This window comes from Thermobia domestica, chromosome 9 (assembly GCF_964235325.1).
Source record: "Thermobia domestica chromosome 9, izTheDome1.hap1.1, whole genome shotgun sequence".
NCBI lineage: Eukaryota > Metazoa > Arthropoda > Insecta > Zygentoma > Lepismatidae > Thermobia > Thermobia domestica.
Genome location: NC_137462.1, coordinates 169,642,203 through 169,661,127, shown reverse-complemented (window position 1 = coordinate 169,661,127; position 18,925 = coordinate 169,642,203). Strand labels below are relative to the sequence as shown.

At 34.7% G+C, this 18,925-nt stretch overlaps 1 protein-coding gene across 5 annotated transcripts in view; it reads right to left on the bottom strand.

Moving 5' to 3' along the window:
• moody (G-protein coupled receptor moody) overlaps window positions 1-18,925 on the bottom strand; it is a 116,921-nt gene that overhangs the window by 45,198 nt on the left and 52,798 nt on the right. For all 5 annotated transcript variants that reach the window (XM_081772168.1, XM_081772164.1, XM_081772165.1 and 2 more), the window contains exon 2: window positions 1,397-1,569. In XM_081772168.1, the coding sequence (XP_081628294.1) occupies window positions 1,397-1,551 (155 nt within the window). In that variant the 5' untranslated portion in view covers window positions 1,552-1,569. The remainder of the gene's footprint in view (window positions 1-1,396; window positions 1,570-18,925) is intronic.

The following is an 18,925-nucleotide window of genomic DNA, read 5'->3' as shown; positions in this document are numbered from 1 at the left end:
TCTTGGTCGGAGGAATGAAGCGAACATGCAGCCAGAATGGGCTAAATTATAAGTTTATTTTAAAACATTCTTTATTATTAAGAAATCAGCATTTCTTGTTTGGAACAGTAAACATCCGGACAAGCATTGCGATTCTAGAATAAACTACTATTCAAGGAAACAAGGAACCTAATTCCAGAAACAAGCACACGGATGTCAGATAAAAACACACTTTCACCAGCCTAAAATTAAATATCCATTTAAGTAAACAAGGATGATCATCCGTATAAAAGCTAAATTTTAGGAAGTTTTCTCGTCCAGTTAATAACTATCTATTAGAGTGTATACGCCGCCACTCCGTGCCGAGCGTCGCTCAAGAGGCCCCGACGCCTATGCTCTGGTGATGTTGCAGCCAGCACATGTAGTCCAAGAAGCTAAGTCGGCATAAGTCCAAGTCTCGAAAGACGTCACCACACTAGACGACCGCTAGGGAGGACTTCAAGCTCACGAGTCCAGTTCCATAAAGGGAGACATCGAGGACAGCCGTCAGCGAGTTCGAACCCAGGGCTACGACGTCCAGTGCCGAGCAGCAAGGAAATTTTACGAGTCTGCGAGGCAGCGCCAAGAAGAAAGAGGAAGAGACCTCCGGCGGGTTCGAAGCAAGGACTCTCACACTCAAACCCAAGTGCTTAAGTGCGTCGTAAATATCCAGCCAAAAGTGACAGCAGCAAGTCCCAGTGCCTCCGGACAGCAGCAAGCAGAAAAACATGAATAAGCAAAACCATATTTTAATTTGTTCTCAAAGCCTTGCATTGGCATGCTTAAAATTTATTAGTCTCATTTGGTTAGTCTTCAGCTAACGAAACAACCAATCAAAAACAGAATCCCTTCCAGTCAATGTGTTAATGGGCATTAAAAATTCAAATTATTACCTTTTAACTTAAAATCCCGATCTTTCATTAAATTCATTTCATCATCATCCTTTTATAATATAATACAAAATCCAATTTCTTATCTTTTATTTAACTGACCCGCATCATCCTGATGTGTAGTTTATAACTTAAGCAATTAAGTAATTATTCAAACTATTCAAATTAAACAAGTTAATCTCCTACATAAAAACTAAGCTTCTTTATATAACTCCCCTGGTAATCGGGCGTATTACTAAGTATCCCTTAAGCAACATTGTAAGCATCATTGTACCTCATTAGTACCTTTGTTAATGTTGAAGTTCCTGTTGTGAAGCTGTCTCGCTCTATACCTAGAGAGATTTACACAGCGTAGCCAATCGCCTTGGCAACTCTGCAGCTCTTCCTCTTCCAGAAGTATCTGCCATGGTAGGCAGAGTTCAATGTTTTGGAAGAATAACCGTACGAACGATAAAAATGTGAAAATATTTTTTAAAAAAATTACTTACCGCATGAGTTCTGTATCTGTCAAAACTGACGCATTTTGAGTACCCAAATCGGATGACACTTCTTGTAAATTTGCCTTGAAGCCTGAATCTGCATCGTAAATTCGTGGATTCTCCATGAGCACAGATTCTGCTCTTCCAAGGACAGATTTCGACATTGTAAGTCTTTGTGAATACTGAAAAAAGTAAATACATATGGCATAAGGTTGATGGGCAAACTGTTTTTAACTTCAAATATTTCATTTAAGGACTGTGCTTTTAAAAAGATTATGAAATTTATATGTTTAAACATAGAAAATATCTTGTTTCAAACATGTTGTTTAAAAAATGAACCCAACTTAAAAAAAATAGTATTCACACTATGGGTGTTCTTTCCTTTCCAAGACTGAAAATATCATACTGTAATTAGAATAAAAATGATCAAATACATAAAAATAAAAACTAACGAAATCCGGAACAAAAATAATTGCTTCAATACTATATATATATATATATATATATATATATATATATATATATATATATATATATATATATATATATATATATATATATATATATATATATATATATATATATATATTTTAGCTCAGAAGAATAATACAGATCATGTATCATCTGAAGAATATAAATTTCACTGAGATAAATTTGATAAATGTGCGATACGAAATACCATTCAGAACTTCTATTTAAACCAGAGAAAAGAACCAACAGTACCGAAACTACTGGTGGCCATTAGAGAAAGAAAATCCATTTTCCACGAACTACCCATACGCTATGACATTTGCTTCGTGATACGGGATTTACATGGAGAAAGTTTGGAAATAGAAGATACTCATTAATACTCATCGTCATGCGGTACGAAAGATACCTGAAGCCAGGGGTGCCCATCCCCCCCCAAAGCTGATGGCGCACTCCCCCCAAAACTAATAATCTCTTTCCTCCTAAAAACTCAAGTCATCTAAAAACAATTGCCCAGTGTAGCAGTAGTTTTTATAGTACTAGTAATTGTTGTTTTTGTTGTTGTTTTTATTTCCTGTAGTAGTATTATAGAATGTTTGTAGTAGTAGTAGGGGCAGTAGTAATTATAAAAATGGCATTACTTTTATTAGTAGTCTTGGTAGTGTACAATACTAAATATGTTCTATAAGGATATTGAAGGGTATAAAAACTTCTACACATTGTGTATGGCACAGGTATTCTTTTTTTTTTTTACAATTAGTATTATTATTATTATTATTATTATACCTATTATTATTATTATTATTATTATTATTATTATTATTATTATTATTATTATTATTATTATTATTATTATTATTATTATTATTATTATTATTATTATTATTATTAGAAAATATTGTTATAAATTTCTTGTACATGAAAAGTAAGACGCAAGTTACAAGTTATTGAGTTTGATACCAAAAGAAAATGTTATCCTCGAAATTAGCCTACAAAAAGAAGTGATATCCAACAAAAAACATTCCTGTAAAAGAGCCAAGTACGAGTGGCCTTAAAAAGAATTGAAATCACAAAAATAGGCGCCAAGTTCTGGTGGACAACAGTTACAAACACTCACTGGCTCACTTCAAATTTAGATTTGAAACTTGGCTGTTGTCTGTATGGTTACCACTAGCTCACAATTATGTCAAACTACTTTATAATTTTCAACAGACAACATAGTCAAGTTTCAAATCTAAATTTGAAAGTGATTCCTTGAGTGTTTGTAACTGTTGTCCACCAGCACTTGGCGCTCATTTTTGTGATTTCACTTCTTTTTAAGGCCGCTCATACTTGTTTTTTTTACAGGAATGATTTTGTTGGATTAAATTATTACTGGTCGTGGTGGTGACATTAACCTACCCTTGATGTCCTTTATAGAGTAATAATTTTTTTCTTCGCTCACTCGACAAAGCAAATTTGTCTATAATATCGCTGTTGGGAATGCATTCTAAAATGTCTTTTTCGGAAGAAAGGACAAGCATGTCGGAGAGCCATACATCTCCCATGCTGCTTCTTAGTCTATTTTTTTACAATCTTTACTTTACTCATAATCCTCTCTGCTGAGCAACTCGTTGCTGGTAATGACAGAAGTATCTGGTATAATATTGTTAGGTATGGAAAACCAGACATATTCAACAAACACCTGTAAGGCCTACTTCATTCATCGAGTATCGAAGCAGGGGGTACGGGGGTTCACCCCGGAAAATTTTTGAAAATTAGCTTCTCAAAATCGTGTTTTAATGCTATTCCGACAGTAAAATTGCTAGTTCGAAAGTAGAGTAAAATCCCCCCCAAAATTTTTTTCAATGGCGCAGCTTGCGCCATACATCCCCCCTGTGGGCGGCCCTGCCTGAAGCCAATCTGAATGTGTATGTTCCAGAAAAGGAACATTGTGTACTTTGATGAATTGTGGGTGGACAATAATTTGACATTTAATACATGTTGGCAAAGTGAATCTGTCAAGGAAGTGTTGACCAATACCAGTTCCTCTATGAAACAAATAAATACCACTCATTCTAGCTTTGGAACTTCTTGTATAAATTAAAAGACAAATTCTGACCAAAGCATATATTAACTAATAAATAATAGCGTTACAGTTTCGGCAAATTAACTGTGCCTTCATCAGACACATTATGAAATACAATTTCTAAGATTACAGCTTATATACTTCTTAAAATGAGAGGAGGTATTCCATGAACCAATCATATTCGTTCTTTCCTTTAACAATTTTTAATTAATACATATGCAACTTTTAATGATCAACTTTCACTTAAGAGAAATAAATAAATGTATTGTCCTTATGAAATAAATTAACCGTTTATGGGTCGCAATGTGGTTTCATTGATGGAACAACTGTAATAGGTATTTAGAGCAGGAAAACCGACTGGAGATTACCATGGACAAATGAACTCGGAAAATTTTGAGAAATGGGTAAAAGAAAAACTCGTGCCTAACCTGCCGAAAGAAAGTGTCATTGTCATGGACAACGCTCCCTCTTAGGAGTTCAAGTGAATAAAACTCCTAAGAAGTACACTGTGAAACAACCGATGATAGAGTAGCTTCATCGGACTTAAGTGTTTTTCTCCCATCAAATTATTTTAGTTATTGGAAAAGTACAAACAATCGGAAAATATAATTCAAGTACAAGAGACGTTGAAAGCGTATAGCCATACGGTACTTCGTTTGGCCCTGTATATGTGTGAACTAAATGCCATAGAATTAGCTTAGGCTAAAATAAAAAAAAAGGAAGTTCAAGCAAATGATGTTACAGGCAATTTTCCATTACAATGACTGCAAGAAGTAACAAAGGACGCTTTCCAGATGGTGACGCCCGCAAACTGGGAAGGATTTGTCAGGCACATTATAAACGTTGAAAATTATAACTAGGAACGAGATGCTTTAATGGAGCATACTATGGATAATTTCATAATTGCTTTAGACGGCATGGACAGTGACGAGAAACGAACGACTGACAGTAATATACCATCTTCAGACTCTGAACTTGCTCAACCCTGTCGGATAGTGACAATGAATAATAAGGTTAGTGATACTAGTGTATAATAGTGATAATCATAAAAGTACCTTTAATAATCTGTAATTTCGCATTGTATAAACTAAGTGAGAAAGACTATAGTTATGCAGTATAATCTGAAAAGTTTCCTCTGTCCCTGAGTTTCATCAGGTGAATACTGAAATTAGCGCCTTGATATAAAGTATTAGGAAAAAAAAAAGTCCAACAGACGTCCTTCTAAAACAGCTTCTCGTGTTTTATTAATTGCTTACGGTGTAAATAACTTCACAACTGGATCCCAACATTAATTAGTAAATAATAAGTAAATATGTCAATATATCTGCAAAAGATTAAAAATATTTATTCTTGAAAATCATTATCATCAGCGAATTACTCATTTAGCAGTTGAATCTGGTACTGAATAGTATCTGACAAGGGAACACATTAAACTGATAGTAGCATTACCCAATCAAACAATGCGCAATCGATAGAGGAGTGAAGAAAAGTGAGAAATCCAAAGTTTTACGGGCCGACACTCAGAAACACAGGAGATACAGCGCGAAGAAGGATCTGGAATCATGTGAAGATAGCAATGCAAAAGATTCATTGACACAGAAAGAACCTCAAAATGATTATAGTAATCAAAATAACATTCACACAACAGTATAGTAAGCAAACATTGTACCCTCAGACATGCTCAATAACATCATATGTGATGCAGTGTTGCCAACTGAGCACAAATGAAATTTTGTTAAATGGAATGGAACACAAATTATGACATCTAGCAAATTTAATTAAGAGTAGAACTATACTTGTGAAGTCGTGATGTACATTGCTGCCAGCGTTTGAAGATAGGCCTATATGAATTCCTATATGAATCTCGGATGCAGAAGAGTACATACTATACACTATTCGAATTAGTTGAAACCAAAATATGAGACCACAAACAATAATACATACAAAAATAACGGACGAAGCACAGTGTCGAAGCATTTTTGTCAATGGAAAATGTCAGAATAGTACCAAAACACAGCACATAAGTTGAAATGACCCATACCTTTGGATGACCAAGTGGTCCGCAGGCTCACAGCTGGTGCACATGTTCGATTTCCGATTGGAGAGTTCTGCAACATACTAGTAGTTGAAATCCTACATTAAGCTAGATGCAGGGCCGAATCTAGGGGGAGTCAATTAGGAGCATTTGCCCAGGGACAGGTTGGTTGACTATGTAGGGGGACCCATTTCGATGCACAATTGGGAGGAAGGGGGCAGAGATACATCTTTGCCCCGGGCGCAATATGTCGTAGATCCGGCCCTGCACGACCTTAGCTCGTTTAGAAAGTGAACAGTGGGGCAAACTGCTTCGACACTGTGCTTCGTCCGTTATTTTTGTACTTCAGTGGTTATATTATTGTTTGTGTCTCATGTTTTGGTTTTAACTAGTTCGAATCGTGTACTGGATGTACTCTTCTACATCCAAGATTCATATAGGCCTATCCTCAAATGTTGGCAACCTGTACATCAAGACTTCACAGGTATGGTCCTACTTACTCATAATTAGATTTGCTATAAGTCATAATTTATGTTTCATGCCATTTAACAAAATTTCATTTATGCTCCGTTGGCAACATTGTATTACATATGATGTTATTGAGCATGTTTGTGGGTACAATGTTTGCTTACTATTCTGTTGTGTAAATGTCATTTTGATTACTTTAATCATTTTGAAGTTCTTTCTGTGTTAATGTATCTTTTGCATTGCTATCTTCACATGATTCCAGATCCTTCTTTCCTCTGTATCTCCTGCGTTTCTGGGTGTCGGCCCGTAAAACTTTGGATTTCTCACTTTTATTCGCTCCTCTATCAATTGGGCATTGTTTGATTGGGCAATGCTACTATCAATATAAGATGTTCCCTTGTGAGTGAGAGTTAAATCTGACATTGTTTAAGTGTTTTAACAGATTACATAACATTGATGAAAGTTCTTAATAGCATATTGTTTGTTTATTAGGTTTTACTATTCTTTTTCAGTACTGCGATGGGGGTACGGTAGCTCAGTGGCAGAGCGCTTACCTGCGGTGCGTAGGGCCTCTGGTTCGATCCCCGACCAAGTAAGCTTGTGATGGACAACATCATGTCCGTGGGTTTTCTTGGGTAATCCCGTTTCCTTCCACATTCTTATTCCACCAATTATTCTATCATCATTCATTTGCCTTAATCATCCGTCTCCCTTAGCCTAACGGGCATATCGTGGGATGCTAAAGTAAAATATTTTCTTTTTAGTACTGTGACCATATGAGGCATAAACCAACAGTTGATTCCAAACCATTGAAATGCGTTCACATTTCAATGCTCTCCCACTGGAAATCGAACCCAGGATCATACACACCACAGGTTAATACTAGCTACTAGACCACCGAGGAAGGCTAAATGAGATTTATTAATATTACTAGTTGTTTTCCCAAGCCTTTGGCTCACTGCACACTATAAAGCAGTGGTTCTCAAAGTGGGATCCGAGAGACCTAGTTAGAAGGTCCGAAAAAGGGATGTGTCCAACTTCAGACAAAAAGGGCTTTACACATGGCTTTCCTGTATTTAACGAAATTAGCTTATCGAGATTAAAAATATAAGTAAAAACTGAAGAGTGAAAACCATAGGCTATTAAGGATTAGCTAGTTCATGTAATGGATTCAGTTTCTGGTGTTAATTGAAAATATTTTTTACCTTTGTTAAATCATCATAATTACGTCATTATATTCTAACTAATCATTTAATATTTATTTCATCACTTGCATCATTTTTGTTTTCTTTTATTTTGTCTTCTACAAGGAAATTTAGATGTAAGACTGGCCACCCTGTAGAAAAGTCTTCACAACCGGGAGTGGGTAGAGAAATCAGCTGGAAGTGTCACCAAGATCGAATTCCGTAGCCTTGCAACCTTCTCTGCAAGTCTTCAATTATGAAAATATTGACCTAGTTCTTGGCTGTGGTTATTGAAATACACATATAAATTTTGGCAAATATGGGATCCCATGAGCGATGTATGTGAATAATTTTTACTGACTAATGATGATTCTTTTACATTATTTTTCGTTAAATGCGGGAAATTTAGTAATATCGTTTTCCTTAAAAGCGGATTTAAATGCATTGTTTTCTTTAGCGTTATTTTTTCGAAACTAATCTTTCGTGACTCAGTCTTGTCACACAGTATTATATAAATACTGTACGCTATTTACGCAATCATAGTAGACGGAAAGTCTCAGAAATTGATTTCTATGGTGACTTCTGCTACATTAACCATAACAAAGGAACAAAGTACAACTAATACTTTATGTCACTTTTTGTGCAGTGAGATTCACTAACAAAAATCTCTAAAGGCGTTAAAAAATATGTACATGCATTGGTTCTACAATAAAGTGACCACACACGGCTGATAAGAAAGGTTAAGATTAGTGATCTTTTAAGACATCACGTGTTTTACTGAAGGTCTATGAAAAAGCTTGCCAACAGGCAACCTAGTTAATTTGTAGCTTATTTATGTTATGTGTTTTTGTCCTTCAATTGATTAAATGTGACTGAAAACAAGTATCAACAAGTATTAATCCATAACAAATGTAAAAGTGAATCAGAAATAAAATGTACACAATTTCAATTTCTAAATTTCTAAAGGAAAAAAAATGAAAATTTAAGGAAAAAATAGAGCCTAAGTTACTTTGAAAAACAGTGGCAAAGGATTATGCATGTTATATGCAGCTTAGAAATTAGTCGTGATTCGTTACGTGTGCTAATTCCTAAGCTCTAGCTTTTAGAATGGTGTATTCTACATATTTTATTTTATTTATTTAGAAATATAGTACGCGCGTCACTGTTAAGCGTTATTAGAACTATGCGTATCACACTATATATATATATATATATATATATATATATATATATATATATATATATATATATATATATATATATATATATATATATATATATATATATATATATATATATATATATATATCTTTTTACGTATACACAGTACATACATTAATAATCTGTTCCAGCAGAATAATAACTATCCATTATTACTGGCGACGAATGACATATATTTTTAGAACCGTTAAGATTTATTTCTCTCGATCTTCTCGAAAACTAAGCATGAAAAATTATCCTGAAGCTAGTCATTTAAAGCCTGTGACAAACATCTTGGCATTTCAGCTAAACGAATAAAATGCAAGCTCTGGCGCGACATTGGCAAGTGGTAAAGGGGTGTGGCTATGGCTAAGCAGACAAACTACAGCGCGATCAGGTGACAGGGGATAGATGTGGTTGTGTACAAAATAAATGTGGCAATACCGCTGGCTTCTCATTTGCTAGCAGCATTTAAAGGGAACTTGGAGCGCCGCCTTCAAATGCCAAGATGTTTGTCACGCCGTTTAGTTCATTCAGTTTGATGTCATATGTTGATTAGAATATGTCCAAAGAATTAATCATAATTTTAGGCTACACCTCATTAACCATGCTGTCCTGTCGTCTTGGTAGGGTATCATAATGAAAAACTTGATTAGCGTATACTTCAACACACTAAGCAAGGTAATGTAATAAAAAAATATATGTAAAAACACAATCACGTAACAGTTTCAACACAACAATTGTGTCTTCATCAGACTTCCACTCCTTCTCTGGAAGTTTTAGTTTGACAATATGAAAACAAGGCCTAATAGAATAGTGTATACTTCAGCATTTGTTTCAATCTTAATAAGTGGCATTGTTATGGTAAGCATAAATTTTTAGATTTGCGAAAATTTTTGTATTTCTCAATCTTCTTGGAAATTACGAATGAAGATTTACGTTCACCCAAATCATTTTATTCAGGTCAATGAGTTACATTGATTAGCACATGTTTTCTCTCTCTCTCTCTCTCTCTCTCTCTCTCTCTATATATATATATATATATATATATATATATATATATATATATATATATATATATATATATATATATATATATAATATTGCCGAATTTTTAGAAGAATAAAAAACGAATCAATTTTACTTTAAATTGCACTTATAGGAAATTGTCAGTGAATTTGCCTGTTATCCTATTTTCAAAGTAAAAGACTAATTAAAATATGTTGTCATTTACCGGGAGATGGATACATTTTGTAAGAGTATGGTGAATGGGGTTGGCCATCGACACGTTACCGTAAATGACAGTAATTTCATTCACTTATGTTTTGGGTCCAGGTAAATGGCAGCGTTGCATTTCCATTTAACACTGGGTGCATAAAGAGTGTACAGCCCAAACAGCTCGTACGATTAAAAAAAAAAAAAAAAAAAACCTTCACTTCAGATTGAAAACATCATATTTGGAGACGGTTTCCCCTCATACATTTCGTTATAACTCTGACAATAACATAGTTACCCAATGTCAGGGGACTTTTGAGACACCCTGTATTTGATGTTACAAATCAGTTTAAAATTCTTAACGGTTTAAAACGGTACATTTGAGTGTATTGGGTATCCCATTAGAAAGTATTTTTCCTACCTTACTATCACAGGAAGAGTATTTTTCCTGTGAAATACTCTTTTCTGGCATTACAAAATGAAGTTGTCTATCAAAATATTAATGGTATTCATATGCACTTTTTAAGAATTGTTTGAAACAGTAGCCGTCTGGAAACTCAAGGGGGATTACTCGAACTTGTTAAGAGAACTGTTTCTACAAGTTCTGCAGCAAAATAGACTAATCCCTTCTGGATTCTCTACCAGAAAGTTTATTATTATTATTATTATTATTATTATTATTATTATTATTATTATTATTATTATTATTATTATTATTATTATTATTAGTAGTAGTAGTAGTAGTAGTAGTAGTAGTAGTAGTAGTAGTAGTAGTAGTAGTGGTGAAAAAAGTGGTATACAGTTTATACATCTTGTCACAAAATTGCTGCCTGTTTGTGAAAACACTTAACCATTTTTCATCGGTACATTACAAACTTTTTCTTTTCGTTATTTCTACGTTGATTTTATGTTTTATGCGTAGTCAGTACACCTAGACATTTAAATGTACTCATCTGCTCTATGCTGTTGTTATTGTTTATGATTACAAATTACGAGTTTTCCGTGTCAGTTTGGTTTCACAGTATGAAACTACAGTAGACCCCCAAACTATGTGAATTCAATCCTGAAACTTGAAGTAGTGCATGTATAAGTACTTGTTGCAATAGAGAAATAAGATCAAACGTAGAACCTATTCCTCGGAAGCTGAATCCATATCAAAAAGCCATTACTCATACTGTTTTGCTCTATGGAGATTAACATTAAAACTGGAAGTAGTAATTGATGTCTATCACTTGCAGTTACAATCTCTCTATATAAAAGAAGTCCAGATTAGATTGACTGACTGACTATTGACTAATGTCAAGGCCAAACTGACTAAACTAGAAACTTGAAATTTGAACAGGGCATAGGATTAGTGATATAAGGTCCCACTAAGGAGGAATTTTCGTAAATTCAACGGGAAAGGGGGAAAAGATGGGTGGCAAAATGTCCATATCTCGGAATCAGATAATAATTAGAGACATGAGATTTGGTATATAAACTTCTCATTTAAAATAATCAGACACATCTTTTAGTGTTTCTGTATATTTGACCTAGAAGGGAAGAAAAAGGAGTGGAAATTACAATTATTATAATAAGATGTCTATATCTTGAAATGTCTTAAGGTTAGAGGCATCAAATTCGGTAGTTGGACTTCTCATTTAAAATAATTAGGCACATGTTCCACCGTGTTCTGATATTTGCCCTAGCAGGGAAAAAACGGTGGGGTTATAATTATTATAATTGGATGGCTATATCTCAAAATTCGGCAAGGTTACAGACATGAAATTTGGTATTTAGATTTTTATTTCAAACAATTAAAGATGTGTTTCAGCATTTTTTATATATTTCATTTAGAATGGAAATAAAAAACGGGTAGAAAAAAAGAGTGGACGTATCAAAATAAGATGGCTATATCTCGAAATCCCTTAAGGTTAGAGCATCCAAATTGATGTTTAGTTTTTAATTTTAAACAGTAAAGACGTGTTTCAACGTTTTTTAATGTTTCCCTGAGGAGAGAAGAAAAAAGGATAGGGATTGTAACTGTTAAAATAATATGGCAATATCTCGAAACCCCTTAAGAGTAGAGACATGTTAATGACAGATGTGTTTCAGTGCTTTTCGAGTGTCCCTTAGAAAGGAAGGAAACCGCGGGAAGAAAAAAGTAATGAGGATTGTAATTGCTAAAATAACATGGCCATATCTCGAAATTCCTTAAGAATAGAGACACGTTAATGAAAGACGCGTTTCAGTGCTTTTCGATGTTTCCTGTAGAAGGGAAGAAAAAATGCGAGAAGAAAAATGGCGGAGGTTGCAATTGTTATAATAAGATGGCAAAATCTCGAAAGCCGTTCAGACTACAAATATGTTAAGGGATATGCGAAGTGCGAGATCATTGAGCAAGCATATGCAGGGGTCTAATATCCAGTTAGCCGAAGGCTCACCTTCGAGGCTATATTTGAAACTCTGCAATAGATCAATTGCCACTTCAGTTAATTCCGTTAGAATATGGTTGGTTTCAAGATGACACAAGAAAATCTTTACAGCCAGTGATGCTTGCAGACAATGTAACTAAAACCGCAGTTAGTGTTTTTAAATGACTACAACATAAGTGTTCGATCGCACGGTTTGGGATGTTTCGTGCATCACAGAAAGTGCATCAAAATTCTTGTGGATGCAATATTGATGATATTTGTGTGAATAACTTAAGGGAAATTTCGAATATTTATTCTCTCAATGACAAAGAAAGAGATAATGACATTGGAAATTCATGAAAATATGTATTTCTTTTGAAAAAGTTGAAAACTTTGTATTGCGTGTATGTGCTGCGCAGGCAGTGTAAAGGTTCAAAGTTGTGTAATGATGTATGCAGTGTGAATTTGTTCAATCAGATTGGAAGATATAACTTTAAGTTGAATATACATAAAGTGTAGGAACCATGTGGAATTCGTGCAACTAGATAAAATGGCAAGTTTCATTTCACTTTCTTTAGTTTTGTCACGTATAGACATATCACTTGCATATTTCTTATATGTTAGCGAGACGTAAATCAAATAGTGAAATGTATTTTAAATAGTTTAAATAGGTCTTTCACTGAAAAGGAAAGTTTTTCAAGTTACCTTTTTTTTTTTTTTTTTTTTTTTTTTTTTTACTGTCAATAACTTCAATGTATCCAAATAAAACAAACGTCAAACTAAAGCAAATATTTGAAAAAATATTCCACACCTTTTACGGATATTCTAACCGTTTGTTTGCAATTCTGCAAAATATGATTGAAAACTTATTCGAAAAAATAAATATTTTAAATTGAATTATTTTTCTCGTCACTAATTTTAAGTGCAAGTAACAATAAGTGATTTTATCCTGTTATCTTCTACATACTTTAATGTTTGAACAATAAAGATTGTGTGGGCATTCAAAACAAAGACTACGCTTAGCTTCTAGTCGCTGTATTGAATGGCTGCTATTTTGGATTGCCCAAGGGTGACAAGATGGCACCCATTGGATTTTCACTTAGGATGATCTTATAAGTAACAAAATACGAAGAAAAAATGCGCAGTTCACAGTACAAGGTTCAGTGCTTTGATTACCATACTAAGAACAATCTGTGCACTTTTAGATTATTTTGTTTTATTCATTGTACAGGTCATGTATCGTTGATTGAATTTTACTTTTCGGAAGCATCTGTCCAACAATAAAACTCTCTTCCTCTCAGCAATGAAAGATACAAAATATCACGAAAGTCCATGGATTGTTCTCTAAATACAAATTCAACTTGTCTTTAGACGAAGTTTGAATATTCATTTCTTCAAGATCATTCAATTATTGTGAATATTGTTGGTCTCTACAAAATATATTGGGAAAAAGAGGAGATACGTGCTGCCGTCTGTTGGTAACTAGTGCTCCTTTAAACCAACCTGAAGGGGATATAGAAGGTTGTTCATTGAAAGATACTACAATTTTCCCCAGCTTTATAACAAGGAAACTCAAGATCCTTTCCTCACAAGACAAGAGGAAGTGATCCTCTCATAGACAAGAACTCTTTTATGGCGCTGGACGGAAAGTAATCCTCCAGCAGCATGTTAGAGCCGAAAATAATAGTCGTATGCATAAATAAAGATGAAAAGAGAAGACAGACCCCTTTCTACTTTAAAATTTCAAAGCACACTCTTTATAACTCTTGAGCTCTTAAAGATTCCTGCAGTTAGGTTCCCTCGTATATACTTGCCTTCCCTTCAAAGTTAAAAAAAAGTGACGGAATGTCAGCTTATGATGGAACGTTTCTTCTTTAGGAAATCTATATTGAAAATATATTAGTAAAAATATCATTTATCATATCGTATCAAGATCATATGTACCGTATCCTGCGAAAACGAACTAAGCGCCACTTTCATACTTTTAAGAAAATTACGTATAAAGGTTCATGTCCAACATTAATGTAGCCGTAATCAAAAGTGAAATTATGTTTCTTTTTTGGAAAGGTATTGGTTTTCTTCTCTTTCCGATTGTGCAAAACGTTCTCATGCGTATCAGGAACCAATCGTCGCATTTACGTGGATTTTCAAAGTTTGGCGCTTAGTTCATTTTTGCATAACACGGTACATATGTTCTTTATTCATAACGAAATCAAGAGCTACGTATGTTTATTAAGTGATAAAACTCTTTCTTGTAGGTAAACTGTTAGCATTTCGCATTTAATTTTTAAAAAAATCTATTTCTTGCATTAGTAATTCGTCTTACTAGGTTCTAGAAAAGGAACAACAACTTCAAAACAAATAAAGCAGTTTCCAACATGTTACACTTGCATAGGATAGTATTATTACACGAACTGGTTAAGTTTTCCTATTGTGGAAAAAAAAATCACTCTTCATTGATTCTCTTTCTTTCTCCCTCTTTTCTTTTAAAAGCAAATCTTTATTACAAATACACACTTAATTTGCAACTATTGTTGTAGACGAGACGAGGAAACCTTATTTCTCGTCTCGTCTCATTACATAATCTATAGAAGTCTCGTCTCGTCTCGATTCTCGAAAATCTTTTCTTTTCATGTCTCGAACATTTTCTTGTATCATGTTGCAAATTTATGTACCAATGATGGAACAAGTCACGAAATCCCTAACTTGTAACAGTAAGTAGACTCAGTGCTGCGGAGTGACCCGTGACTTCGAATGACAAGGACAGGCCCATGAGCAAGAGTGGCCCGGTCTCTGAACAATTGTAGACGATTTCTCCCGGGGGGAATTTGAATGTGCAGGGAGTTAAAGTAGCAGTGCGAAAATACTGGCAACCCTTATTGAACACCGTGTCTTCACTGTTCGCCTTTTCCTGTTTTGCCTTATGATTCTTTATCACAGGAAACGTCAATCAAAAATTGGTATTTAATGACTTGTTATCGTAAGGCAAAACGGGAATTCCCCTTTCGCCTTAAAATAATTTTCATATATTGGTATCCCTGCTTTAGCAAATATAATTTAAATGTTCAACAGAAGGATACTGAAAAACTGGAAAGAAACAAGTTTCATTGAAAAAGAAGGTAACAATGTAATGAACTGGAATTCAGAACTTAGAATGAATGATCACAGGGCAGGGGAGGACTGGCGAACTTTGGCCCACCATCAAAATTTTGTCCCACAAATCCGACCATCATGGCTCACGAATCCGAATTTTCGACGCCCTACTACAATTCACGGGAACAAAGTTATACTTAATCACACCCACAAAAAGGGCATAAACATAGTCCTACAAGTTCTGGTGTGCGTAAGTGTACGTAAAATAGTAGAATCACTTTTAACACTATCCACCTTACATGTATTTTATTTCGTTTAACCTCAATGACAATCGTTTATTCTATCTACAGAAATAGAATTGTAACTCTTCGAAAACAACTGAACTCGGATGAGAAGTGCAGAAAAGTTTTGAAAAGTGACAAAATCCTCGCCGACGCTCACTACTTATATGTAAAGAAAAAGTACAAATTAAAATGATAGTTCTCACAATCATGTTTTATTTATTGCGTAATGAAAACATTTTTGCACAAATTCCGATTCACAAAACTTCCCAGACATCAAACAATCTGAGCGTAACGTTCATTAGCGAGCAAAAAATTTCAAGCAAAAAGTGTACGACTATACTTAGGTAGGAAAAACAAGAAAAAAGAATGAACTCCTGCACAACCCAAAGGGAGGATAGGTTTATTTGGTAAAGTTAACATTTAAAAAATATTAAAAAATGAAACAACAAGGAACTTACAATAGCGCTATATACAGGGGTAACCAGGAAGAGGAATGGGGGCTGAACCTCCAAACCATATCCTGCCAAATAGGGTTCGTTTCTTATATGCTAATTAAACTTGGATTTGAGCAGGAATTCGTTTCGGAGGGAAGGTGTCCAAATTCAATATGAGGACAAATTGTATTAAAATTTGTAATATCGCCCCTAAAATTAGACAAAATTTATATAAAAGTCGTGATTTCGGAGAGGGGAGTTCGGACTCCCAGGATCCATCCCCTGCCTACAGCAAATGAAGAATGTAGTATTTTTTAAAAAAAATGAACAATGCTAATACTTTAAAATAATTTTTAAAAAATGATTGCCGGGTTGCCAGGTAGGCAGGACCACTCTTATCAGTGGGATAAATTATTGAAAAGGCATAAGAATTAATATTTATATTTATGTAATTAAATTATTTCTATGCATTTGCAATAGTAGAGCAGGAAAGGGAAGGAATTTTGGAATTTTTGATTAACTTCGTTTTCTGTAAGATGATTGATTGTTAGGAGTGAATCAGGGAACAGGTTTCTGATTAGATGTCTCATTTAAAGATCTGTATGTTGCACAAGTAGCTTCACACTATGTCTGATGAGTAAAAGTTCTTGATCAGTGCTGAGTTCGCCACTCGAAAGTGTGGAACTGCAAGTGTGTAAAATGGCTGTATCTTTCATTGCATCGAAACGAAGGGGAAGGTTATTGTGTTGGGAAGGACATATTTATCGGATAAACTATTGTCGCGAGTCAAAATAATACTGCAATTGCAGTGAAGGGTGTCAGGTCACTGTTGTTCTAATTTGTGGTGAATTTCAATTTTAATCTGGTGAATACACGCATTCTCCGAGAAATGAACAGATTGAAAGTTCTCTCATACGAAATGAAATGAAAGTTTTACGTCCCACGATTATGCCGACTAGGCTAAAGGAGACGGTGATGATGAGAAATAAATGAAATGGTAGAATGAAGAAAGTGGGAGGAAACGGGAGAACCCCGAGAAAACCCACGCAAATGGTGTTTGTCCACCACAAAGCTCACTTGGCGCGAGCTGCGATCGAACCAAGGATCTCATGCACCAGAGGTGAATGTTCTACCACTGAGCCACCGCGGTCCCCAAAGATTGGCCGAACAGCAGTAAATAGAAGAGAAGCACTTACATACTAAAAGTCTTTGGAGTTCCTGAGAAAGGATAAGGTACAAAAGAGCTTGATTTTTGTATACGTTATTGTTAATTTATTTATTCACAAAGCTGTGATGTTTAATAAATCTAAGAAATGAAATCTTTAAGTTTCGTCTCATGGTTATGGCGGGTAATTTAAAAGATACGTCAAATATAGACTTGTAATAAGGGTGGGGGACTTGTTGCATGTCTGCAGCTCTGCCTTGCAAGCTTGGCTCAAATGTATTTTATGCTGTTAGGGAGTTAATATACACTGCTTCACCTTCTTAAAAAGCAGCTTCTGATTGTTTCAAATACCTTATACTATACTATGACAACGCGCTGCCAATCATCAAACTCAATTTGCAATGGTCTTTATTACTTAAGCTCATTATGTTTATAATTCAATTATTGTATTGATAATTACTTAATTGAGAATTCTTCAAGCGATTTATTTACTTCGTTTCTGGGACCATTTTGATAATGAAGAGGACAGGACAACAAATCGTGCAGAGGGTTGACGCTCAAAGTTAAATAGAAGTGCTGGGAATCCTCACCTCACTGTATATAGGCTAATTGAGTTACTGAAGCAGGAGCAATCAGAAAATGAAGCTTCGATGGCCATGCTTTTAGCAGGGCATGCTGCAAGACACCAGAAATGTAAGTGGAGCCAATTAAAAATTCCTCTGCGTACTTTGAAATGTAGACTGAGTACTAAACAGATTTCTCTAATGCAATACTTAGATGCTGTTGTTCATTGTATAGATATGGAAGATAAATAGCATCTTATATAGATGTTCTGTACTTATTTTGTTAAATGAATAAACAAATCAAATTGTATCTATGAATGTATTTGCAAGCTTATCAACATAAAGTTCGTAAGGCGAAACGGGAAAATGCACATCGAGATTTCCCGTTCCGCCCTACATGAAGATGGAAAGTGATAACAGGCTTTACACGTAAATTCCATTGCTAGAGGTCATAAGGCGAAACGCGAAAAGGCGAACAGTGCAGGAGTCATTGAACACGATCAAAGATTTCCCTTCAGGCTACCCCTAAAATCGTCACTGGGCGCAGTATGACCCGGAGGCGACAAAACATCGTCATGTACACGGCGAGTACGTATAAGAGTGCTAATGTAATTATGACAAACACGATTCCTTCCTTTCCCTGTCCGTACCTTCTCCTTTATGGGTTGTTATTTGCATCTGTGTAAAATCATTGCACTAAAAGATAACTACAAGGTTTAAGAGACTATAAATTCGTGAGAATCACATAAAACATAAGCTACATGGTTCTTTTCATGAGGGTTTGTCAAAGTTTTATCGAGCGAACCTGCAAAACTAGACGTTTAGATTTTAGAATATAAAAGATGCTGCTGAGCGCAAATAGCGTTTTGTCAAATCTTTCCGTATAGCATATATATATAATTTCTCAATATGAAAAGATGAATAAACAAATAATCATATTTGAGATATTCAAAGCCTAGTATCTTGCT